Genomic DNA, 26,594 nt, shown 5'->3' with positions numbered 1-26,594 from the left:
CCCTCCCCGCTAACCAGTGGAAACTAGTAGTAGGAGTCTAACCAGAACTGACCAGAACGGGGGTTACCTCACAGGCTACACCTTTCTGTTTTTTACAGTCTGAGCCACACTTGCTTTCTTAAATAACGCATTTAGAAACTGGTTTAGATCAGCTGAAGGTCTCTTGAGATCTCTGAATTTTTTCTTGCCATGTTTTCAAATAACCAGTCATAAGCCATACTACTTATAAAGCACTTATAAAGTGTAATATTTATGTGTTTCCTCTCAATTTTGGATAAGATCATTGTTTTGTTAACCCAGCGGCCAGTTGGCTTACCGTCAAGTTCATATTTATTCTTGATTTTATCATTACAGATTCAGTTTATAGAGAAAGAGGCTTAAACTTGGCCTTCTATTACCTCCGCTGCTTTTAAATCTAAGACATTGAGGTGTTCTTTGTGTGAGCCCTCCAGTCCTGTGGAAATGCTTTCCAAACTCAAAAAGTGTCCTATGAATTGCTATAATATTTATACAATTGTTTTCTCAGCCCCCCAAAGTTATAGAACATCCCAGCCACCACCACCACCATCCAGCTGAAATAGATAGAGGGTTCATGTTTCACAAACAAAGTCTGTTTGCTCTCACCCTAGCTTTTTTCTCTTAATTCCCACCTCAGATGCCCATCTTTACTTGTCATTGAGGTTGGGAGTAGCTTAAATCTCAGACCTTCTGGGTTTTCTTGGCCCAGAGAGTCTTGGCAAATGCAAGGTGATAGGAGGCTGTGGGCTCAAGCAGTGCTAGACTCTCTACACAAGCTTCATAAATGATTGATCAGTTGAGAAAAGCAGCATTTCTGAGATTTTATAGATAACAAGGAATAAGATTAAGTAGTCCAGATAAAGACTTTATTAAAACAGCCATTATAATAGATTGTTTAGGCAGAGAACCAAGTCAATCCTTGAAGTGAGTGTAAATTTTTTATTGTGCCAGTAGAAACCAATGGCAATGTACTGGATGTGTATGTTGGATTTATGAGTATAATTCAACATGGAAACTAGCATGTGAATGCATGGATTGTGTAAATGTTGATGATAAGCCAGAGGATATATTAAGTGGAATTGGTCTTAAAATAAAGAAAGTTATAACTTGTTGGCTTGGTATTATACATATAAATTTATATTATTTGATTTATAACTACAAGATTTATGTGCAGAACTCACTGCTTTTTATAATGCTGCTTCTTCAACATGTATTCCTAGCTATAACTGTGTTTCAAAAGAATCATTCTATTTCGGATTTTGACAAGGTAGGTTGAGGGTGATCTCTGTTGAGCAATGTTATTTTCCAGTAATATTGCAAACTACAGGCTTAAGTATGAGTTTGTGTAATGAGTCATGCTGGGAGCTCTCTGTCTCTCTTGGGCCCCATGTTCCTCCCCTGAGACATTTATGCAGACTCGAGTCTCTGAGCCGTGCTGTGTATCTGCTTCATCCCTTGGACTTGATATGTTTAGAATCAATTTTAAATTAGAAAGAGAAGTCTAAACATAAATGTCAATTTTGAATGACTTGCAGATTTCTTTTCTCCCTACTTTTTCACGTTGCCTTCTTAACTAACAACCACCACCAAAGGAAGAGGCATCTTAGAGAAGTTAGATTCCAGTTAAGGTTCCCTTTGAGTGCTGTGTAACTAAAATGACTACTTACCACTACTTAGGAAACAAAGAGGAAAATCTCAAAGATCAAAGGGAGTTGTTGAAGTTAGAGACATAAAAAGACTCACATACTTAAAAAAAAAATACTGTAAAGTAATTAACCTCCAATTAAAATAAATCAATTTGTATTTAAAAAATGCACATAAAAAAACTCTTCATGTTTCCTACCCTCATCCCTATTTTTTTTTTCCCTTTGAAATATCAGGGAAGTCTCACCTTATCAGTTGATAGGAAGGTGTTTTATGGGATAAATAACATAGGTTTTGAGTTAGACTTGGGTTCAATTCCATGATTTGTATTTTCCAGGCTGTGCAAACTTGAGCAAGTTACTTAATGGATTTCTGAGGATGGGTTGAGGTGATCTGTGGAATGCTTAACTCATAGTAAATGCTTAATAACTTTTGGTTATCATCAGTGAGATGACAGTATCATTGATCACCACCACCACCTTCATATCATGGTAATCATGGCCTCCAGCACCGTCATTGCCACCAGCATCATCATCTCCTCATTCTCCAGGTTTTCCTCCTACCTCTCTGAACCCTCCTCTTCTCAAGCCCCCTTTACAGACTCTCTTCCAAACCCTAAATAACTGAGGTTCCTGAGGCTTAGGTCCTCTCTCACTACACTTTCTCCCAGGCAGTCTCATCCACAGTGAAGGCGTCCTGTCTCAGCCATTGCTGATGATCGCCAAATCCATGACTCCTGCCCAGATCTCTGTTCTAAGCTTCAAACATTATATCCATCTGTCCAGTGGACATCTAGCCTTGAATGTCCCAGAAGCACATCAAACTAAAACTCAGCGCATTTTCCTTCCCCTCATCTTGTGCCTTCTCTTTGTTTCTTGTCTTAAAGAAGGTATCACCATTCACCCTGTTATCAAAGCAAGAAAACTCAATGTCATTCTTGACTCTTCTTTCCCCTTCCTCCATTGTTCAGTCGATAATGGTGCCCATTACGCCTTTTGGGCTCTAAGCTTCATGTGGGTAGGAACTATTTGAGAACTGGAAATCTCAGTATCTGGCACAGCACTCAATAAGTAATTATTGAATGAATGAATAAAGGAGTGAATAAAAGTCCTGAATATCCCCACTTCCTTCCATTTCCTCTGCCTCTTCTGCAGTACAGGCCACCATCAGTTCTCAGCAACTTAATTCAAAATTTATCAATCCCGTAGTCGAAATATCCTAACCGATCTCCCTGCTCCTAGAGTTGCAGTCCTCACCTGCCCCAAGCACCACTGCAGTTCATTTGCCACACTGCAATTAAAGAGTTTTCATGAAACCCAAGAATCTGACCATGATCATGCCTCTTCCCTGCTAAAAGCACTTCAGTGAGTCTCGGGAATTATCCTGATTTGATGCTCTGCTTTACAGCTGTTTAAAGTGGAAGTGTTAGTTGCTCAATCGTGTCCAGCTCTTTGTGATCCCGTGGACTATAGCCCACCAGGCTCCTCTGTCCATGGGATTTCCCAGGCAAGAATACTGGAGTGGGTTGCCATTTCCTCCTCCAGGGGCTCATCCTGATCCAGGGGTCGAACCCAGGTCTCCTGCATTACAGGCAGATATTTTACCATCTGAGCCACCAGGGAAGCCCTTACAGCTATTATCCCAGCCCAATTTCAATCTGAAAAATGGCCAGGATTGAACAGTAATGATATGATCACCCTGTACCTAATCTATTGTCTGCTTTCATTTATAGCTCATTGCTCCTCACTCTTTCTTCACTCCTACGTGTTATCTAGTCTTATTGAACTTAATCTAGTCTTATTGAACTTAAAGCTTTTGCTGGTGTACTCACTGTTCTCACAAGCTCTTTCTTCTGCCTGAATAGTCCCTTCTGTCTTTGCCTGGCAGACTCCTACCATCCTGGTCTCAGGCTAAAACTTTCTTTACAGAGGAATCTTCTTTGAGCCCCCAAGGTTATGTCAGGTACCTCTTCCTTCATATTCCCATAGCATCTTGCATCCTAGGTCTTGCCTCACTGTTTTCACTACCTGTTAACTTCTGTGGATTCCCCACTAGCCCAAAGCTCTCCCAGGTCAGTGACCACATCTGCTCGCTGCACAGTTGAATTTGGTTCCTAACCCAGAGGCCCCCATATAGATGGCATTAAGCAAATGACTGAAGTAAAGCATCCCATGCTATTAGGATGATCAAGGTACACATGTAGAAAAATAGTCTTCCATAGTAAATCTTCTGGGAATATGGCTGATTTGTGACTGTAAACAGTATATTGTCTTCTTGCTTCTGTTCATCGTGTTTGTAATAATAGTGGAAATGATTCTGTGTTCCTTTGATTAAAAGTTCATTCTAGGACAGGATTTGGAGTTGGTACACACTGTCAATTCCAGGAAGTCTTGCAGGTGATAATGTTGCAAAACAAAGCAAAGAACAGCTGTTCTCTAGCCTTTTCAAGCAGTTGAGGCTGCTTTTATTTCAACTTTGTACAGCAGATTGGTTTTTAAAGTTATTTGCTTTGAAGTTAAAATGAAATTTACTCTCATTATTCTAATGTATTGTAGATTGCTTCAGTTCCAAATTCTATTCTTATACTAATAAAAATGAATATATAACGCCTCATGCTTCTGATATAATTATTTGTATTGTTTTACTTGAAAATTTAAAATTGTGTGCTTTTAGATAATCAATTTTACAAATTTACAAATCAATATTTGATCTGCCAGAGAATGCAACCTTTTTTTTTTTTTTCACATTCATTGGCTAGAAAGAAGTTCTAGAACAGAACTAGAACTAGAAAGAGCCACAGAAATAGAACTAGGCCCAGGTCTAGGATGGACCTACCTAGGGGTCTGTGAGCATCATTCTAGTAAATGAAAAGCAATGTTCATCACTTTTATTCCAAACAGAAATAGCTTTAGTGATTTTATTACAAAACCAATACACATTCACCCCCCAAAAAAAAATTCAGGAAAGATAAAGAAGAAAATAAAAATCATCTATACTCCCACTTTTAGGCTACTACATTCAACATTTTAGGGTATATGTTTCTCACCTTTTTTTCCGGCATATGTAGATGTATCAATACAGTTCTTGAAATGAAAATGGTATCTTTCCACACATATGGCTTTAATATGTGTTTTTCCACATGAATAAAGAGCATGTTAGGAAGTTTCGCTTTCTAGTGTACTGAGTGGTGTATTTCCCCTTTCTCCACCCCTCATTAAGAAAACTTAAATCTGTATTACTTTTTGAATCAGCCAGGCATTTGAAGGAAACAAAAGCCATGCTAGCTGTTTTAAGCAGAAAAACAGAAAATTTTAAAATTTGATATTTTAAAAGACAGGTGATTATAATATTGTTGGGAAGTCTAGGAGAGGGATGTTATTCTCATCCTTGTTCCCCATCTCATAAATGATCTTAAACATCTCTGTCCCTAAAGGACTAGGCAGTTGTTTACCCCTCTGCTTGGAATGCACTTCCCCTAGATACCACATGGCTCTCTTACCACCTCCACACTTTGTTTAACCGTCACCTGCTCAGTAAGACCTTTCCTGATCTTGTATTTAAAGTTGCAAACTGACCTTTCTTCCAGCCTTCCAAACGCTTCTCTGTTTTTTCTCCACAGTACCTATGACTTTCTAAATAATTACATGACTTCTTTCTTTTATTGCCTGACACCCCCACCCCTTGAGAAAATGGATCGTTAAATATACTATTTATTATTGACTCTTCACTACCTGGAGCAGTGTCTGGGCACATTTTTTAAATGAATATGTTTCTTTATACACATGTCATTGTGTGCTTGTCTAATAATTTAGTATGAATTAATTCCTGATGTCAAAGATATGCACAAACTTGCCCAGAAAGGTTTTAACAATTTGTTCTTCCAACAAGAGTCAATGGAAATGTCTTTTACCTGATACCCTCACCAACATCATGCCCTCATCGCACTATTCTTTCCATTCCTTGAGCTCACTCTGTTCATCCCCACTGGATATATTTGCATTAACTCCTCCCTCCTCCCAGAATGCTCTCCAGCCGCAATTCTTCCCATTACTGAAGTCCCACTTTAACTGTTATCTCCTTAGAGAAGCCTCCCCTGGCCGTCAGCTGTAAAAGGCTTCCCAGTCACTCCATTTCACATCACCCTACTTTATTTTCATTATAAGCATATTTCACTACCAGATTATTTTCTTATGTGTATGTTTATTTGTGTTCTGTCTCTAGAATGTAAGCTTCATGAAAATAAGAGTTTCATACATCTTTTCAACGCTTATCTCCAGTAAATATGTGTTTGATAGTGGAATAGACCCTGGGTACTGTCATTTTTTCATTATGACTAACTACTGGGTGGGAAGTAGATTTAACAAGAATTATTTTTCTAGACTGGTGAAGCTGAGCAACTTTTCAAGTATGAAAGCTTTTTTAAAAAATAGCAAATGCTAAGATGACCTAGAAGTTGAAATATTCAGTTCGCATATTTGTTTTAGATATGCTGTATCTGATTTCTTGTATTTCTGATAAGTTGCATGGTTTCTTAAGTTTCTGAAGCCTTCTTTCTCATTTATGTCAACATTAGTATCCGTAAAGTAGGATTCCTTTTGCAGATTGTACTCACGTACTGTTGTTTTCTTTTCATCTCCACAGCTTTTGGAAAGAACCAACAGTGTTTTTGAAGAGTCAGATTCCGGTGCTACGAAGAGTCCACTCCATTTAGCTGTAAGTCAGATGCTGTGGGTAGCTTCACCGTGTTACAGAAGAACCCTAAGTGTTCCCAAGAGTAGGCTGCTCTTAAAAGGAAAGCAATTGTTACACATTTTAGCAGTGCTTAAAATTATCTAGTAATAATAATTACTAACCGAGGAAATGTTTTATTTTTATTTTAGAGATGTAAATATAGACAACAAGCATTGAAATGTAGATAATTGAATACCATAGTTAAAAACTTGTGAGATATTTAAACACAGACTTGTGAGAGCAAGATGAAAATATGCATGAAAGCGACTTTGCAGCTTCTGCTGAGGCTTGAAATCGAGGTCTCATAGGAAGAATCAGACCCTGCTTTTTGTAATCTGGTGAGATTTGGGAAGGAGGTGAAAGTGAAAGTGTTAGATGTTCAGTCGTGTCCCACTCTTTGCGACCCCATGGAGTGTAACCCACCAGGCTCCTCTGTCCATGGAATTCTCCAGGCAAGAATACTGGAGTGGGTAGCCATTTCCTTCTCCAGGAGATCTTTCTGACCCAGGGATCAAACTCTGGTCTCCGACATGACAAGCAGATTCTTCACCATCTGAGCCACTAGGGAGGCGAGCAGGAGTTATTTTGTCACCAATAAAGCTTCCTCTCTACATCCCATCATTGAAAGGAAATGCAATAGCTTAGAGTGAGAATCACCAAACTCTCCCTGAGGGTGACAGAGCTGAGAAGCTTACCACCACTCTATGTCTGTGAAGGTCTTGCTAATCAACAGCTGTTCCCTAGAAACCTCTCGGACTGACAGCAGCCAGCTCACCTGCACAAGGCGCTGCTGAGTTGTGAGACCACAGTACAGGGCCATCAAGATGTTTGGACGCAGCTAGAGACTGGATACGGGGAAGAGTAGGATGCTGGGTCTCTATGTTTAACAGTTACGACATTGCACTCAGTACCACGCACACATAAGCATGTTTTCAGTTTCATTCTGATGAAAAATTGAGATGGAGATTTTGGAGAGCTGAGAGGAGTATTTTATTGATGGACACACATAGAAATTCAGCCAGGGTAGGAAGGGATGAGGATTGGGGTGAACTGAGGCAGATAGGAATGTAGGAAGGAAGGGATGAGGCCATCCCATGAGGACTGGGATGAACTGATCACACTCCATGGAGCCTTTCCCTCCTTGCCAGGCTCCTCAGGTACTCACCAGCCCATCTGCTAGCATCTCACTCACCACCCTCTGCCACATCTACCGACATAACCACTGTATGCACAGTGATAAATATGCACACGCCAAGTCCTGTGAAAGCAAGCCAAAATGTCCACGAGTCTTTCTTCTGGACATGGGCTTAGAGTAAAAAAGGTGGGTGGATATTTATATGTATAAAATTTTATACCAGTTGTCTCTTAGTACAATCACTGCAGATGGTGACCACAGCCATGAAATTAAAAGATGCTTGCTCCTTGGAAGAAAAGCTATGACAAACCTAGACAACATGTTAAAAAGCAGAGACATTACTTTGCTAACAGAGGTCCATCTAGTCAAAGCTATGGTTTTTCCCGTATCATGTATGGATGTGAGAGTTGGACCATAAAGAAGGCTGAGCACCAAAGAACTGATGCTTTTGAACTGTGGTGTTGGAGAAGACTCTTGAGAGTCCCTTGGACTGCAAGGAGATCCAACCAGTCAATCCTAAAGGAAATCAGTCCTGAATATTCATTGGAAGGACTGATGCTGAAGCTGAAGCTCCAGTGCTTTGGCCACCTGATGCAAAGAACTGACTCATTGGAAAAGACCCTGATGCTGGGAAAGATTGAGGGCAGAAGGACAAGGGGACGACAGAGGATGAGATGGTTGGATGGCATCACTGACTCAATGGACATGAGTTTGAGCAACTCTGGGAGTTGGTGATAGACAGGGAAGCCTGGTGTGCTGTAGTCCACAGGGTTGCAAAGAGCTGGAGACGACTGAGTGACTTAACAAAAAACAAAACAGGTTGCTCTAAGGGTTGACCCTAGAACCTCTGCTCAGCCATGTGCTGGGCCTGGGGAAGTTAGCCCAAGGCTGGGCATTCACAGAAGCTCTAGCTGCCCTAAGAGATGCCTATCAGAAAGGTTATCTCAGATAGAATTCTCATGTCCTTTGACAGTGTGGTTGATTGCATTGCTAAGCCCGCTGGTAATCTGAGAAGAGAGCTTCTCAGCTTCCAAAAATTTTATAATCTCTCATTCTTTTTCTTTTTTCTTTCAAAAATTATTGAGTGCTTGCTGGGTGCTAGGTGTTCTGCTAAGTGTTATGGATTTCCAGTCATGTAAAGACAGGGTGATATGGTATCACTGGAGAGAGAGGGGCTTGAGTAGTTCTCCAGCTGGCAGGGGTCTAGTAAGCACCCCCTGGAAAGAGGGGGTCCCAGCCAGCAGTCTTCTCATTAGCATCTCACCTGGACATGGTTTTCCCATCTGTAAATTAAAAAGGAGTGAGTTAATTAACAATCCCCAAACCCTTGCCAACTTGTTAATTTGTTGTATGATCTTGGGCAAAAACTAACTTCTTGTGTCTCAGTTTCCCCACCCATTATATGGGGAGAACAGCAGTATCTCTGTCATAGGGCCGTAGTGGGGATGACATGAGTTAATACATGTAGAACAGTTAGAACAGCACCTGGAGCTTATGTGGAATCAGCTGGGGCTTCATCTTTGCTCTTAGTAACATCAGTATCATTCTTTCCTTTAACATGTACTGACTGCGCATGTGCTAAGCACGGTTTCAGAAGCTGGAGAGAGAGCAGTAAACAAAACCCAACCACTGTTTTTGTAGGGTGTCCAGTCTAGGAAAGACAGTAGGCAAGTAAATGGATAACATAGCAGATGGCCAGAAGTGCGCGCTGCTCATGCTACAACAGGAGCAGTGAGGTAGAGCGCGTCAAGGTGGCAGACGGGGTGATGTTTCTCACAGCGCAGAATCTCTTGTTTGAACAGCAACTCGATGAGCTACCCATTTGGTCTCTGACCAAAGAGTGTTCTGGGCAGAAGTGCAAAGTCCCTGGAATGAGCATCTTGGCGTGTTCCCAGAACAGCAGGGCCACCGTGGCTGAAGCAGAGTGATGAGAGGAGGGTGGTAGAGATGAGGTACGCATATTGTCAGCAGGTCGGGGAGTGCGGCACGGAGGCAGGGTAGGGCCTCAGACTCCAGTGGGAACTTTGACTGTTTTTCTGACACAATATGAAACCATTTGGAGGGTTTTGAGGAGACAGATGATGTGATATGGCTTTTATCTTAAAAGGATCACTTTAGCTTCTATGTTGAGTTTAAATTGTCAGGGAACAAAGCAGAAATAAGACAACCATGATAATGATGACTTTGACAGGGTGATAGCAGTGGGTTAATTCTAAAACTGTTTTGCATTTTTTTCCTGTAAATGCTGACACTTTTTAAAGAAATTAGTATATGCTCCAAGAACCCCAGAAGTATGCCCATCACCCTCCCCAGGACCTTTTGTAGCAATTAACTTGATTAAAACTCTAGACATATTATTTCTTCCATGGACGAGTCTGCAATGAAAAAGAACCAGATGCCCCCAAACCTTGACTGCCCCCAAGAAACCTGACCTGCCTTGAGTTACTATTTCCTGGCTGAATGATTCAAGTCTCCAGGGTTATCCGCCCAGTGAATTTCATAAGCATTTCATCCACTTGAAAAAAATTAAATTGAGAAACAAGGCTATGCAAATGAAAGGCTCCAGCTGTCGAGTTTTCCAGATGGACCGGTTGTTTCATGGATTCTGCTGAGATTCCAAATTCTTTCTCCTGCTGCCCTCAGTTCCAATCTAAAACATTTAAAGAAATTAATCATGTTTAAGAAATATTTAAGTTACTTAATGAGATATTTTAAAGTCTTTTGTAAAAAAATTTGAAATGTTTGCTACTTCTAGTGAAGGCTTAAACTGGGTTATCTATTGAAAGCCAAAATACTACTTGCTTTTTGAACCAACATATTTGTTCTTTTGTGTGATTACTTCTTCCTTGAGTTATTTAAAAAATTATTTGTGTAACTAGCCACTGAACACCTGATTTAGGATGGGAATAGAAAGAAAAGTACGAGCTTGGTTCATCGTGTACTGCCGACATGAGAAAGATCTTCTTTCCTTACTACCTGAATCTCTTTCAGAGAACTTGAAGTTTTATTGTGTTCTTTTTTATAGACTTTAAGAACCATATAACCACCTAAAGATAGAGTCATGCATGCATTTAGCCATAGAATAGAGTCCCATATTACATGGTAGTTTGTTTCTAGGGTTAAGCTCTAAAGTGTGAAGGTAAGTGAAAATTCTTGTATTATCAAGTTTACCTTTATTATTTCCCTTAAATTGCCCTGGATGTCTAATATACATAGTTTTATGTCTTCAACTCTGTATAGTAATGCTTTTGCATACTAAAATTCAAGAGATGTAGGCTTGATTAAATGAAGAGACAAGGGGAATTCTATACATAAATCTAGCCTTTCAACCATCCTGTCTGAATTTTCAAGTGCCTGGTATAGAAGAAAGCATGGATTGGAATTCTGAAGCTTTCCTTCAGCAGGTTTCACTCTATTTCATTTTAATGTTGAGCCTGTTTATGCTGTGCTCCTGTGTTCAGTTGTGCCCAACTCTTTGGGACACCATGGACTATAGCCTGCCAGTCTCCTCTGTCCATGGAATTTGCCAAGAAAGAATACTGGAATGGCTTGCCATTTCCTACGCCAGGGGATCTTCCCAACCCAGGGATCGAACCCACATCTCCTGCAGCTCCTGCGTTGTAGGTAGATTCTTTACTCGCTGAGCCATCAGGGAAGCCCAAAAGTAAAGGCCATCAGATGACTCAGGTTCCGGCCCTGTTATAACATTAGCTATGACCACCTTTAGACCACCTTGAGTCAGAGGACTAGAAAGTTTTATACTTCAAAGTAAACTTCAAGTTGCTATGGTAAAGCAAGAACATTCTTTGTATTCACTGGCAATCCATGAACTGAATACGCAGAATCTTGTGAGACAGCAAATAAAATAAGCATGATCTAATGTGGAAATGAAATACACTTGGAAATATCTAAAGAATGAAATGGCAGTAGTAAATTTAACACATGCAAATGGACTTATTTTTTGTTGTGAGAATGAAAAGGAGAAACGTCAGGGGTCTTGTACGGGAGTTAAGTTCGTGCCCTGCAATGTAACTCTGCAGTCCTGAACAGTGCTGATCCCTCTACATGAGCTTCCTCCCCGCATACATTTCTTTTTGCTCTGAGTTTTCTCTTTATTAATCTAAATATGTTAGCCATCGTGCTTTGTAGATATGCATGCAGTTTATAAGTTGCCAATTCTACTTTCCTCAGTTCAGTTCAGTTCAGTCACTCAGTCATGTCTGACTCTTTGCTACCCCATAAATTGCAGCATGCCAGGCTTCCCTGTCCATCATCAACTCCTGGAGTCCACCCAGACCCATGTCCATTGAGTCGGTGATGCCATCCAGCCATCTCATCCTCTGTCGTCCCCTTCTCCTCCTGCCCCCAATCCCTCCCAGCATCAGAGTCTTTTCCAATGAGTCAACTCTTCACATGAGGTGGCCAAAGTATTGGAGTTTCAGCATCAGTCCTTCCGATGAACACCCAGGACTGATCTCCTTTAGGATTGACTGGTTGGATCTCCTTGCAGTCCAAGGGACTCTCAAGAGTCTTCTCCAACACCACAGTTCAAAAGCACCAATTCTTCGGCACTCAGCTTTCTTCACAGTCCAACTCTCACATCCATACATGACCACTGGAAAAACCATAGCCTTGACTAGACGGACCTTTGTTGACAAAGTAATGTCTCTGCTTTTTAACTGGACTAAAGTTAAATAACAGAAAGTGTAGATGTTTACTATCTTTGTCATCATAGTAAGTGACACTGAAGAAAGGAGCATTTGCAAATAGCATCTGGAACCTGCTATTATCTATGTGGACTCATGTCCCTTTGATGTAAAGTCAGGATTTCTACATAAACTGAGCCAGTGACTACCATTACAATTTAAAATGAGAAGAGGTGTTACACAAATTCAAGTTCAAATAAGTGACAGGCTCAAGCCCAGGGTCAAGTGAGATAGACTGACTTATACTCTAATGTAGATGCTCCACCTTTACAGGAGGATAGGTGCTCCCAAGCTGGCTTAAATTGATGGCATGAGTTGATGATGGCTGAAACTAGATGATGGATATTTGGGAATCCATGACACTATCCTCTTTTCTTTGTATAAGTTTGAAACTTCCTATAATAAAAAAGATAAATGTATACCTTATGGCCCTGTCACACGCTTTCTGTAGATGCTCACAAGAAGCCCACAGCTCAGGCTCTGTGGTGTGACTGAGAATTCCAGCTCCACCATAGAAGGCTGTGTGCCCATGAGAGGGTTGAGGAACATCTGTGCCTTCTGTGTCCTTGTTAGTAACAATGGGAATAACAGTAGCATCCAAGCCATGGGTTGTCCTAGCAAATAAGGTGCTATATGTTCAATCCTGCCTGACACACAGCAAGTGCTCTATGAAATTAGCTGTTGCTTCTGAAGTTAGATTAGACTAAAGGCTTTCCATCTTAGGTTTCTATTTGTTACTCAGCTCTCTGACCCATTATATGTAGGCACAAAAGTATTTTGAAAGTCAGTTAAATGGAATTACTGGGAAAGATTTTAAGACACTGCCTAGAAGCGTAGATACTAGTGGTCACAGATTCTGAGTTTCAAATCCTGACTTTGTCACTTCCTAAGTGATCTTGGATGAATTCATTATCATTGCTTGATTTGTGTTTTTGTCTATAAAAAGGATGTTTGCCAAGATTAGCACTCAACACAGTGCCCTCAATAAATAGTTGCTATTTTTAAAATATATTCTTATCACTAATACTAATAAATGATAATATAATTATATTCATTCATTTATTCCTCAACTTATTGTTGAGTGTCTACTCTGTGCTGTGCATGAGTCTAGGATACAGTAGTGAGCAATACACACAAAGTACCTCCAATCTTAGATAACAAATTAATAGATATGTAATAAGTTTCAAGTGATAATAAATCCTATAAAGATAAAATAAAGCAAGATAAGTGGGCTGGAGAGTGCCTTATGTGTTGAGGAACACAGTAGTGATCTATTTTAATTGGGCTCTGGGAAGCCTCTAGATAAGGAAATGTTTGAAGCAGAATTACCAAAAAAACCATGTGGCTCTTAGAGGCGGAAGAACTCTCCAGGCAGGGCAAGCAGAAAGTACAGATGCAATGGCTGAGAGGAAAACATACTTTCTTTAGTCATAGGGAGTGGGGAGGGGAGGCTATTGTGGTTGGAACATAGTGAATGAGGGGCCATGCTGATGATCAAGGGTGAGGGAAGCCAAATCCTAAGGGTCTGAATGGTCATGGGAAGTTTTGGGTTGTGTTACCAATGAGTTTTCATCGAGGAGTGCTATGTCCAACTTGAGTTTTCAAAGATTTCATCTTGTGGCTGTTCAGTAATAGTTTGCTGGTGACTCAGATGATAAAGAATTTGCCTGCAATACAGGAGACCTGAGTTCGATCCCTGGGTTGGGAAGATCCCCTGGAGCCTCAATTGCATGGCAATCCACTCCAGTATTCTCGCCTGGAGAATCCCCATGGACAGAGGAGCCTGGCAGGCTACAGTCCATGGAGTCGCGAAGAGTCGGACACAACTGAGCGATACAACACAGCACACAGCAAGGATGGGAAGGGAAGCTTTTGCCATCATGGCAACAGAGGATGTGGTATAGTGAAGAACTGGGTAGATTCTGTATATATTTTAAAAAAGGAGTAGAGATGATCATGGCTTGAAAGTAGAGATGATCATGTCATTGAGGGCTACTAGTACCCAACACCTGTGTGCAAATTGTAACAGATATGGATAGCTGTTTCCTGCCAGGTGCCTGACAACCTGATGACACCTCTGTTGATGAACAAAAAAATGTCCCTTTCTTTCAGCAGACACATCCCTGTACCAGGGCATAGTAGGCAGTGGGGAGAGATGGGGAAGATATTTTTAGCACTCGCTTACCCCAGTGTTCCAAAGCTCTTGTGCAGGGCCACAACCCTGGGCTTAAGAGGGAAGACGAAGATGACTCCAAAATCTGGGGCCTGAGCAACTAGGAGGGTAAAATTGCCATTTACAGAGATGGAGCAAATTTTAGGAGGAAAATTAAGAACTCATTTTGGGACATGTTAAGCTTGAGGTGTATATTAGATATTCAATAGGCAATTGAATATACAAGTCTTAGAAAGTAACTGGGATATAAATTTGGGATTCATCAGCATATGAGTTATTATACTACACATATAATATATATGTTTAATATGTAATATAACCATAATCATTCATAAAAATAATATAAGAAAGTTTTATAAACAATTCCTTTTCGTACTCTTTAAATCTTGTGGGTCCTTTTAATCTAGTTTTTGTTATTGTTGTGGTTGATATGTACAGAGAAAAACATTCAAGTAGTTTTTAAAAAGATAAGTTAAAATAAGTCCATTTGCTTATTACTTTACCTGTCATTTCTAGAGTAACCACTGTTAAGTTTCCTTTGTATCTTCTAAAATTTCCTATGAATACAGAAATATACATAGGTACAGGTATGTGTCTATCTGAGTATATTTGCTTTTCATACAACAAAATCATTGTATTTATTATTTGCAGCTTTGATTTTTTAAAAAAATTTTTGATAGAGTTTGTCAAATCACCCTTCACAAATATCACACCAATCTATACTGCCACCAACAGAGTGTAGATTGATTTTTTCCACCATGTCTTAACTAATACTGGACATGCCCAAACTTAATCACTGCCATTTGGTAGTTAAAAAATAGTACCATAAAAATTTACATGTTTTTTTCATATGTTTATTGACCTTTTATTTTTATTTTTCTTTGAGCTGCCTTTTCATACCCTTTACACATTTTCCTAGTTTTTAAAAAGGCTTATGGAAGCTCTTTGTGTATTGAAGAAATCAGTCCTTAGTCTGCGCTAAGCATTTTTTCAAATAAATTGTGTCTAGGGTGATTGCTGCAGTGGAAAAATAGCATAGGAGACATGAGAGGCGACTTTGACTACTGAAGACACTGGGAACAGACTTTTCCTCTGTCTCCTCCTTTACTTCCCTCCACCAACCATCCCCCACCCCCACTGAATTCTTTTTTTTTCCTTTTATTTCAGTATCCTTGACCTTGTATGTGCACTACAGTTTTTTAACCTTATAGACTTAGTAAAAATTTCCTTTCAGACTTTTAGTTTTGTGTTTTAGTAGTATGAAGCCTCCTAACTTTAACACAGCGTAGGAGCTCACAGTAGGACTGAACTTAGCCTTAATATATGGAATATACTTCCATAATTGTGTTTATGTTTTGATGATAATCAATGGAGAAAACAAGAGAAAAGGAAGCATCAACCATGTATTTTGCACTATGCAAAGGCTGTGAAGTTTTATTTCTTCTCATCCTCTCTGGAAGGCAACTTTTATTGCTCTTACTTTATAGATGAATAAACAAACTCTAAGTGAAATTAAGAAACTCAGCCAGGATCACATGGTCGAAATTAAAATGTTGGACTGTAACAGAAGATCAGTATGCTTCTGTTGAATTACAAAGTCCACAGTGTTTTTAGTGATTTTTTTTTTCCTCCAGGTTTAACAGAAAAGCCGTCTGAAAAAATATTCGGATCTTACCAGTGTGTTTAGGACTGAGCTGACAGATAAAAGAATATATTAATTCACTTAGCTATTAACCTGTGTTAGATTATTGGATTAATAGATATAAGAATACATTGATACATTTAGTACCTTTGGAGTAAATTATTTGACAAAAGAGAAGGAGCATTAAAAGATTTATATGTACCTGTGAGGTCTGTGCATTGTAATTTTTCCATCTAGTTCTCATTTCAGCTGTGTTTTAATAATTATGCCATGTGCTCTTTGAGGTAGTCTCCTTCCGTGACCCAGGAGGCTTAGCCCCTCAGATGGACTGTTGTGGGATTTAAGGTGAGCAAGCACTCGAGTTTGTGGTTTCTCCTTTGCAGGCGTACAATGGGCACCACCAGGCCTTGGAAGTCCTTCTGCAGTCGCTGGTAGACCTGGACATCAGGGATGAGAAAGGCCGCACTGCTCTGGATCTGGCTGCCTTTAAGGGACATACGGAATGTGTGGAAGCACTTATCAATCAAGGTGCATCCATCTTTGTGAAAGACAATGTAACCAAAAGAACCCCACTTCATGCCTCAGGTAGGTCTTGTCAGGAGTCTGGTTACATTAGTTTTGTGGCCCACTTATAAGTTTGAGTAAATGAATGGCGGCATCTTCCTTCATCCCAATTTTGAAAATATCCTCTTTCTATGTCAAATATGCCTGTGCTCTTCCAAAGTGCTTTTGGCTTTCTGTTCATTTAGAAATGATTAGTGTTCTACATCCAGAGAGGCTCTGACCTTCTTTAAAGGCTACTTTTTTTTTTTAGAGCAGCTTTAGATTCATAGCAACATCAAAAAGGAAGGTATAGAGGTTTTCCACATACCCCTCATCCATCACACATGCATAGCCGCTCCCATTATCAACATCCCTCACCAGACTGGCATATTCATTACAATGGATGAACCGACACTGACACAACATGATCATCCAAAGTCCACGGCTTACATTAGGTTCCACTATTGGTGTTGTACATTCTGTGAATTTGAACAGATGTCTAATGACATGTATCTACCATTCTGGGCTTCCATAGGTTGCTCAGTGGTAAAGAATCCTCCCGCCAATACAGGAGATACAGGTTTGATCCCTGGGTTGGGGAGATCCCCCTGGAAAAGGAAATGGCCACCACTCCAGTATTCTTGCCTGGACAATCCCATGGACAGAGGAGCCTGGCAGGCTACAGTCCATGGGATTATAGAGTTGGATATGATTGAGTACACACACACACATACACGCATATCTATCATTCTGCCCTAAAAATCCTCTACGCTGCATCTGACCTTCTTAACTCAAAAGAGTGTTCAGTACCTTTGGCCAATGGCAATCACAAAACTTTCTGGAAAAAAAAGGGCAAGGTGTATTGTTATCGTCAGATAAATCACATAGAATAAAATCTCATAGCATTTTGAAGCACAAAATTAATGATACTTCACAGCTACTTCATGAAAGGAATTTTCAGATAGCAATCTGCTGAGTATGTTATTCTGCAGTCTAAATGTTACTTCTTCACTTTTGCTCTGATTCTTTAATTTTTTTAATTAAAATTTTTTTTCAAAAAATTTTAATTGGAGTATGGTTTCTTTACAGCACTGTGTTAGTTTCTGCTGTACTGCAACACAAATCAGCTATATGTATACATATGTGCCCTTCCTCTTGAGCCTCCCTCCCATCCCCCACCTCACCCCTCTCAGTCATCACAGAGCACCGAGCTGAGCTCCCTGTGCTGTAAGCAGCTTCCCACTAGCTAGCTATCTTACACACGTTAATGTATATTTGCAAACCCACGGACTGTAGCCCACCAGGTTCCTACATCTATGGTATTCTCCAGGCAAGAATACTGGAGTGGGTTGCCATTTCCTTCTTCAGGGAATCTTCCCGACCCAGGGATCGAACCCAGGTCTCCCGCATTGCAGGCATACGCTTTAACCTCTGAGCCACCAGGGAAGCGTTCATGTATATATGTCAATGCTATTCTCTCAACTTGTCCCACCCTCTCAGCCCCCTCTGTGTCCACAAATGCATTCTTTATGTCTGCATCTCTATTCCTGCCCTACAGGTAGGTTCGTCAGTACCATTTTTCTAGATTTCATATATATGCGTTAATATGATATTTGTTTTACTCCTTATTTTTTCCTTTTTTGGCATTTATTTATTTTTAATTGGAACATAATTGCTTTACCAACACAATTTTGTTCTGACTCTTGATGCATCAGGTATAAAAATAGTCTCTTAAAAAGCTACATGTATTTTTCAGAAAGTAAGTAATTTGCCTCTTCTGTGATTTTTCTTTAATGCACATTAAATAAAACTGTGTCCAGATACTTCTAGACATATGCACAGATGACAAGGTAATGTGGAAGAGTTTCTAGCTCAGCTAAGGCATAATTTTCTTTGAGTTCAGGAGTTCAGTGATAATAGCCTTTGATCAGGATAGCAGATATTATAAAGAGAAGTAAGTATTTTTCACTATGAAATAATGGATGTGTTGAGGAAGCAAAGGAATGAAAACAGTTTTCAAAAGATTTTGTGATTCTTGTACTTGGGAAAATTTTCTCAGAATGTTAGACTTTGTGGAAGCATTGCCATCCACATCTCTGAATGTTCAAACCACTGAGGAAAAATAATACAAAGATTGAAAAAACATGGTGTTGCTTAATTATCTGGAAGCAGTTGTTCCTAGAAAAAACTTTAGCCATGAGGTCAGCAGTGATTGGTATGGTTAAATTATAAATTCTTATTTCCCATTACATTTAGTCTTTTTGGTATTTGTAAGTATTATAAAATTTAATATTCTAGGCATTCTTAGTATTACCATATAGCTTACATTTAGTTCTCCTTTTAAAGTTGCCTATTATTAATGCCAGCATCCTGCTTTAGTTACCGAGTAGTTCCTGACACTTACAAAGGACCCATTTTGGTTGTGGAAAATCGCCCTTGTGAACAGGTCAACAATGAAGAATAATCATTGTCATTCATTTGCCACGGCGATAAAGGCTGTAGTCCAATGGAGCCCCCTAGTGGTCAACAGGACTCGCTCCTTTTGGGTGTCCTCCGTGCAATTCGTTGAGAAGGTGCTGGCTGTCATTTGATTTTATTCTCCACAAAATGTCTGCTGTGCAGAAGCTTTAACCTGTGCTTTGAGAATCTGCTTTTCCAGAATCTTTTGCAGCTCATTCGAGAGGCCAATTTTTTTGTTCCAAATCCTGAGAGTACTGTGAGGAACAGGATCCAGGATGGATTTTAGAGGGTTTGGCGTAGATAGTGGTAATGACAGTTGTGGTTTTTGAGCAGCATGAAAAATGACTGTCACTCATAGTCAGGGAGAGGCTGAGCTAGTCTGAGACAAAGCTGGGTTTGGCAGGGCGCAGCAAAAGGAAATGGTAGCATCTTTTTGCTGGAAGGCAATTGGGGGAAAATGTGTGTGGGAAGCCGAGAATTCTAGTGTAGCCACACTTTTAAAATAAGGGGGAATTATATTTACTGAGGGCTATTAGCTAAGTTCAAAAAAGCTACACACACCCACCTCCCAGCATCTCAACTGCACCTGCCCAAGAAAAACATACTACTGTAGGAATTAGTTTGCTCTCCAGCATACTGGATGTGCTCAGTCACTTCAGTCGTGTCCGACTCTCTGCAACCCCATGGACCATGGCCCGCCCAGCTCCTCTGTCCATGGGATTCTCCAGGCGAGAATACTGGACTGGGTTGCCATTTCCTTCATACTGGATGAGTGATACGAATTAGATGATTTTTCCCCTTTTTTAGTTTAGGCAAAAATAAAAATCCTCGAAACTATTATGATTATGACTATTTGAATTTGAGCATACCCCAGGAGATAGTGGAGGACAGAGGAACCTAGTGTGCTACAGTCCAAGGGATGGCAAAGAGTCAGACGTGATTTAAGGACTGAATAACAACAACAGTTTAAAGAATATCAAATTGATATAGAAAAAGGAATCAATCAAAATATGCTGTATTTCATGAGTATTATAAAATAATACCACCTGCAGTATTTAGCTATCAGTCCTCTGCTAATTATTTTCTTTTAAGCATACATTAAACCTCTTGCATATTTCACCAGTGCTAACAGACTTAATGTAATTTTTAAAACAAAAAGCAAAAGAGCAACAACATTTCTACAAGATTTCCTCCTGAGGTACATAAATGGGATGTTGCTGAGAATTAGCTGAATGCAATGATCTACAAAATGTGGATATTATCCCTGTAGTTAATTTGAGTGGTGTTGATGAATGTGAGCTAATTCAAGTATGTATTGTCCCTGAAAAATGTGTCGTAGTTAAATTAGCCTTCTCTCGTGACTGGCATGCAATAAAAAGGGCTGTAAAACACAGCTCTAAGAAGAGCCTTTATCAACCTAACATAGCTGCATCTATTCCCTTCTCTCTCTACAACCATAACAAGGTTAATGCAATGTATTTTATGGTGTTCTTATTGTTCAGAGAGGAGAGAAGGTCACGTTCAGAATTTTAAATATATTTGTTCACATCCTACTCCCTGAGTAGAAAATCATGTCTTTTGCAAGGCTGTGGGTTCCATTCAACAAGCTAAAGGAAAGTACCTTACCCCAGGGATTATCAGCCTGGGAGGTGCTTCCTGACCCTGTGGCACCAGGGTCTTCTTCCTAAAAGAACATCTTGCCTGGTGCACACAGAGCTGGGTGAGTCCACCCCAGGCAGTCAAGGCCAACGGAAGATTTGGGCCACGCTTCCTGCCCATTGCCAGTTCCCATCTGGGCAGCTGAGTGAGGAGGGGCAGGGCCTGCTGCCCCCAGTCAGAGCTCAGCAGGGGAGAGAGAGAATCAGAGGTGATAGAGGGTGGGAGAAGGCAGAGAAACAAGGGCTTTGATATGAGGAACTTAGACGGAGAAATCCTCCAGCCCCTGGGGTGAGGAGCCATCTGTGAGTCTTCTGGGAGTGCCAATCAGCAGTGAGCCAATGGCTAACATTGCCAGCTTGAGGTTTGACTTAAAGTCACTAGTCATCAGTTAGAACGTCTACCTCAGAATGTGAAATGATGGGGATAAGAAGCAAACTCTGTTCCCATCTCCCTTCCTCCCCTCCTCTGCTCCCCTCTTCCCTCCTTCTCTCTTCTGCTCCTCCCCTCATTCACCTGCTCTCCTCTCCCTCCTCCTCTGCCTTTTCCTCCCCCTTCAACCTTCTTTTAAAAAGGGCTTGAGGTAGACTGGACACAGGAAGATTGTACAGAGTTGGGAGACTCTCTTAGAGGAACAGAAGGGTTACCCAGAAAGTGGAGAGAGATGATCGGTTCTGTAGGAGTAGATAAGAAAGGATGTCCTCTTTAAGGAAAAAAACCTCTATACAGCATCCAGGAAAGAAAGTTAGATGAGACCCACAGTGCCCTGATAGGAAGAAAGTGGAGATGGGTTGGTAACAGACGTATTGCCAGCTGTGCCCAGCAGCTGGCACTAGCTGGACACGTGGGGATGTCCATCAGCAACAATTCAGTTCAGTTTAGTTCAGTCACTCAATCTTGTCCCAGCTCTTTGCGACCCCCATGGACTGCAGCATGCCAGGCCTCCCTGTCCATCACCAACTCCTGGAGTTTACTCAAACTCATGTCCATTGAGTCAGTGATGCCATCCAACCATCTTAATCCTCTGTTGTCCCCTTCTCTTCCCGCCTTCAAGCAAGAATTGGAAACCACCAATTTGAAGTCCAAATAAATTTTATTTCGGAAGGATCTATATGGTCTGTTAAAAGAATGTCCGTTATTTTCTTTTTCAGTAATTAATGGTCACACGCTGTGTATGCGGCTATTACTAGAAATTGCAGACAACCCAGAAGTTGTTGACGTGAAAGATGCCAAAGGACAGTAAGTGTTCTCACACCTGGGGTTGAGATTTCAAATCACAACTGATCAGTTAATTTGTTAAACAGCTAGGAGGTCTGAATGCTGAAATTTGGTGTTTATACTGGGATGAAATTGATGGATGAGGGTCCTAGAAGAATGAAGTAGCTTTGTGCTGGAGTATATATCCAAGAAAAATGTGTGTGTGTATCTTGATGAAAAAGAGCTAACTTTTTATATATGTACCCTTGTTCTTTGGCTTTTTAAAAATATTTTCTCATTTGTTCCTTTTTTCTATTCACTTTTACCCTCTTCTGAAGCTGCTACCATCTCATTTTTAAAATTAATAATGGAATAGGACAGACCTCAAGACGTTATCACCTCCATAAAAATCCTTCATATTTTTATCCTTCTTGTGTTATTTTTCCCTGAGTATTTTCCATCTGTTAGCCTGTTCTCCCACCCAGTCTTCTCTTACGAATAGGAAACGCAGAGCAATAAAGCACTGGTGACTCACCCCAGATATATGAGTTCATGTTGAAGACAGAACTGGGCCTCACCTCCTGGAGCCCAGCACTTGGGTCTTTTCTCTGGACTTGTCCTCCTTTTCTTTAAGGCAATGGAGCTTTGTTCAAATGAAATACTGAACCGAAATCCAACGTAAAAGACTATAAAAGTAGTTCACAGTTGCTCTGATGGAAACAAGAGCATCTCTTATATACACACACTCCCTGCTCAATTGATACTTGGCCAATGCTGCATAGTTCTGAAAATGATGGGATTCAAGTGAGCATCTTGAGGTGGAACTTTCTTCTGCCCTACTCATACTGATCATTCCACTGCCACCATTCCATGTGGTCATTAGAGACCAGAGGCAGATAGTTTGTTCCAGGTAGTAGAGAGCAAATCGGGGACACTCAGAAAATACTAAGCAATTGTCAAAAAGGGAGAGAGACTGAGAAAGAGAGAGACAGAGAGACAAAGGAAGAGAGGAAGATGCTCCCACTGGAAGTGATGAGTATTTTTTAATCTTCTTTTTAAAAGCCCATTCAAATCAAAACCCACAATGAGGTATTATCTCATGCTGGTCAGAGGGCCATAATCAGAAAGTCTACAGACAGTAAATGCGGGAGAGGGTGTGGTTAAAATGGAACTCTCTTACCCTGTTGGTGGGAATGCAAACTGGTACAGCTACTATGGAGAACAGTGTGGAGACTCCTTAAAAAACTGGGAATAGAACTGCCATACAACCCAGATATCCCACTGTTGGGCATACACACCTAGGAAACCAGAATTGAAAGAGACACATGTACCCCAGTGTTCATTGCAGCACTGTTTACAATAGCTAGGACATGGAAGCAACCTAGATGTCCATCAGCAGACAAATGGATAAGGAAGTTGTGGTACATATACACAATGGAATATTATGCAGCTATAAAAAAGAACTGCATTTGAGACAGTGCTAATGAGGTGGATGAAATTGGAACCTATTATACAGAGTGAAGTAAGTCAGAAGGAGAAACACAAATACTGTATATTAACACGTATGGAATTTAGAAAGATGATAACAACAATCCTATGTGTAATACAGCAAAAGAGACACAGATGTAAAGAACAGACTTATGGACTTTGTGGGAAAAGACGAGGGTGGGATGATTTGAGAGACTAGCATTGAAACATGTATATTACTCTATGTTAAATAGATGGCCAGTGCAAGTTCAGTGCATGAAGCAGGGCACTCAAAGCTGGTACTCTGGGACAACCCCAAGTGATGAGGTGGGGAGGGAGGTGGGGGGGGGTTCAGGATGGGTTAGACACATGTACCCATGGTTGATTCATGTCAATGTATGGCAAAAACCATCACAATATTGTAAAGTAATTATCCTCCAATTAAATTAATTAATTAAAAAATAAAAGCCCAATTTCTCTCTTTTCCTAGAACCCCACTAATGCTTGCAGTAGCGTATGGACACAGTGATGCTGTTTCATTGTTACTTGAAAAGGAAGCAAATGTAGATGCTGTCGACATCATGGGCTGCACAGCTTTACACAGAGGGGTATGTACATCTTCCTTAGCTTTAGTCAAGCAATTCTGTAGTGAACTTGTTTCTTCTTTTTTTTTTACCTCCTTATGAATTTTTAGTAAGAAGATTGTTGCCTGAGATAACCAATTAACCTCAGTCAGTCAAAAAGAAATTACAAAATCTTTTGCAAAGATAAAATAATGGCAGGTACTCTGAGGTTCTGCTCTTGAGTTGCCATGTCTGACTGTGATAATAGATACATGAACACCTATTGTTGCAAGACTTAGTTCTGCTTTCTGATTGCATGCACATCATAGGAAATTTGCAAAAAAAATCTTAAAGCACAAATAACAAAATAGTAATCTCTAGTAATCTTACCTCCTGGAGATAACCACTTTTTGATATATATCACCAATCTTCTTTCTAAATATAGATTTGTTTTAAATCTTAAAAAGAATACTGAAGATGCTATTTGGAACCTTTTTTTTTCTTATAGTATACCAAGTACCTTTGTCCATATCACTAAATATTTTTCTGCCCTATCTTTTTTAATCCTCCATTGTGTGCAGGTGTTGTAATTTATTCTGATGATTACCTAGTTTTGAGTAACCACGCTATTTTTAATTGTTCTTTATTACAATGTGGGCCCATTTACCACCTGAAGTATGTACTCTGCTGAAATAAGTACACTGTGTGTAATTCTTCATAAACACCTGCTGAACTGTTTTTTAAAGTATATCAAGAAATCTAAATGAAACAAAAGCAGAAATCAGGAAATTGTTATTTAAAGATGGTGCTGACCACCATGATCAATGAAGAGAAGAGGAACTCTAAATGTTTAATGCCATAATCATAGATCTTATTTTAGGTACTTTTTGGTACTTCCTATGGGCCACACAGCAGTCCGGGAGCCTTTACATATCTTATTAGTCCTCACAACAGCCTATGAGGTCATTATTACTGTCCTCATTTACAGGTGGGTGTTTCTCTGAAGTAGGATAAGAGTCTTTTCCCTTAAGACCTGGGTGTTATGTCTACTTACTTCGAGCCTAACCCCACTTAGTCAACAACTTTGCTTGCTGAGTCTTCTTAGATTTGTGTTGTGTTTTTAATTGCGATGCTTCAGATTATGACGGGACATGAGGAATGTGTGCAAATGCTGCTGGAACAAGAAGTGTCGATTCTGTGTAAAGATTCCAGAGGGAGGACACCCTTGCACTATGCAGCTGCTCGTGGCCATGCCACGTGGCTGAGTGAGCTGCTCCAGATGGCACTTTCCGAGGAGGACTGTTCTTTCAAAGACAACCAAGGCTACACGCCACTGCACTGGGCTTGTTACAATGGTGAGTTAATTGTCACTTGACTGATTCCAGTAGACTTCCTATCCCAACACTACTGTGATCTCAAAGGAAGTGAGAACATAACATGATGCTGTAACCAAGGTATCCACTCTTTCTGCATTCAGATACTGCAAAACAAACAAACAAAAATACCTTTTTTAGAAAATATTTTTCCCTCCGTGGCTATCATGATGCCATATTGGAATGAAAAATTACTTCACACTTTTTCTTAACCAGTAACATGTAACTCCTCATCAGAACTTCTGATGAACTAACTAGTTTAAATCAGGCTTTCTTTTCTATATGAGATAACCAGGGATCCTACAAGGAATTGAAATAATACAGCTAAAAACAACCAAAACAATATGATGTAATAATGTCACAATTGACAGCTGGTAGGCACATGATTTATCTTTCAGCATTGCATTTTTATGTCACGTAGTCCCATTTATTTAGTTATACTTGCTACTGAGGAGATTTAAAATTCTGTGTTTCACTTATTTGAGTAGAAAAAGTTCAATGCCTGATAATTGTTACATTTAAAAAATACTGAAGCCTCTAAAGTAAAATTAAGTCATTTCCAAACTTACTTTTTGATGTAATTTGGTATTTATTTTTCATAATTCTCCCTTGAAAATGTAAATCAATATATATGTATGTACATCTTTTTTAAAACTAGAATTCATATAACAAATATTCTATAACTTTTCTTATTGTACACTCAACATTCTATTGCAGATAACCTTACAAATCAATATGTATCTATATACATTGATCTTGTTAATAGTTGAATATTTTATATCAGATAAATAGATATAGACATGCATGAGTATGAGTGTGTATATCAGAATTTAATATTTATTCAACCAGATCCCTGTTGACGAACATTCAAATTGTTTTTAGGCTTTTTTTCTCATTACAAACAGTACTGGAGTGTGTATGTTCATATCATGGTACTTTATTCTGTTAGATAAATTTCCAAATAAAATAATAAATAATAAAATAAAATAATAAATTTCCAAATAAAATAAATGATGAGGGCTTGTATATTTTTAAACTTTAATAAATTATACCATACTGCTTTAGTATGGCATAATTTTTACCCCACCAAATGTAAATAAAAGCTTTTGTTAGCCCAAGGTGATGTTAATCTTTTTAATTTTTGTCAATTTGAAGGACAAAAAAAGGGTATCTCATTTTATTTTGTGTTTCCTTGTCTAATTGTGTACTGATTTATGTATTTGCATTTCCTCTTCTGGAAATTACTTTTTCCATCTATTGCTCATTTTTTCCCTATTGAGTGGTTT

The 26,594-nt window shown here is 39.6% G+C and overlaps 1 protein-coding gene across 9 annotated transcripts in view; it reads left to right on the top strand.

Annotated features, from left to right (window-relative positions):
* Positions 1–26,594, top strand: part of ANKRD44 (ankyrin repeat domain 44) — a 312,052-nt gene that overhangs the window by 270,522 nt on the left and 14,936 nt on the right. For all 9 annotated transcript variants that reach the window (XM_027563508.1, XM_027563498.1, XM_027563489.1 and 6 more), the window contains exons 17-21: positions 6,304–6,375; positions 16,433–16,634; positions 21,860–21,947; positions 23,863–23,980; positions 25,074–25,290. In XM_027563508.1, coding sequence (XP_027419309.1) covers positions 6,304–6,375; positions 16,433–16,634; positions 21,860–21,947; positions 23,863–23,980; positions 25,074–25,290 — 697 coding nt within the window. The remainder of the gene's footprint in view (positions 1–6,303; positions 6,376–16,432; positions 16,635–21,859; positions 21,948–23,862; positions 23,981–25,073; positions 25,291–26,594) is intronic.

This window comes from Bos indicus x Bos taurus, chromosome 2, assembly GCF_003369695.1.
Source record: "Bos indicus x Bos taurus breed Angus x Brahman F1 hybrid chromosome 2, Bos_hybrid_MaternalHap_v2.0, whole genome shotgun sequence".
NCBI classification, from domain to species: Eukaryota; Metazoa; Chordata; class Mammalia; order Artiodactyla; family Bovidae; genus Bos; species Bos indicus x Bos taurus.
Note: the sequence above shows the minus strand (reverse complement) of the source record. Positions and strands in the feature narration are given on the sequence as shown.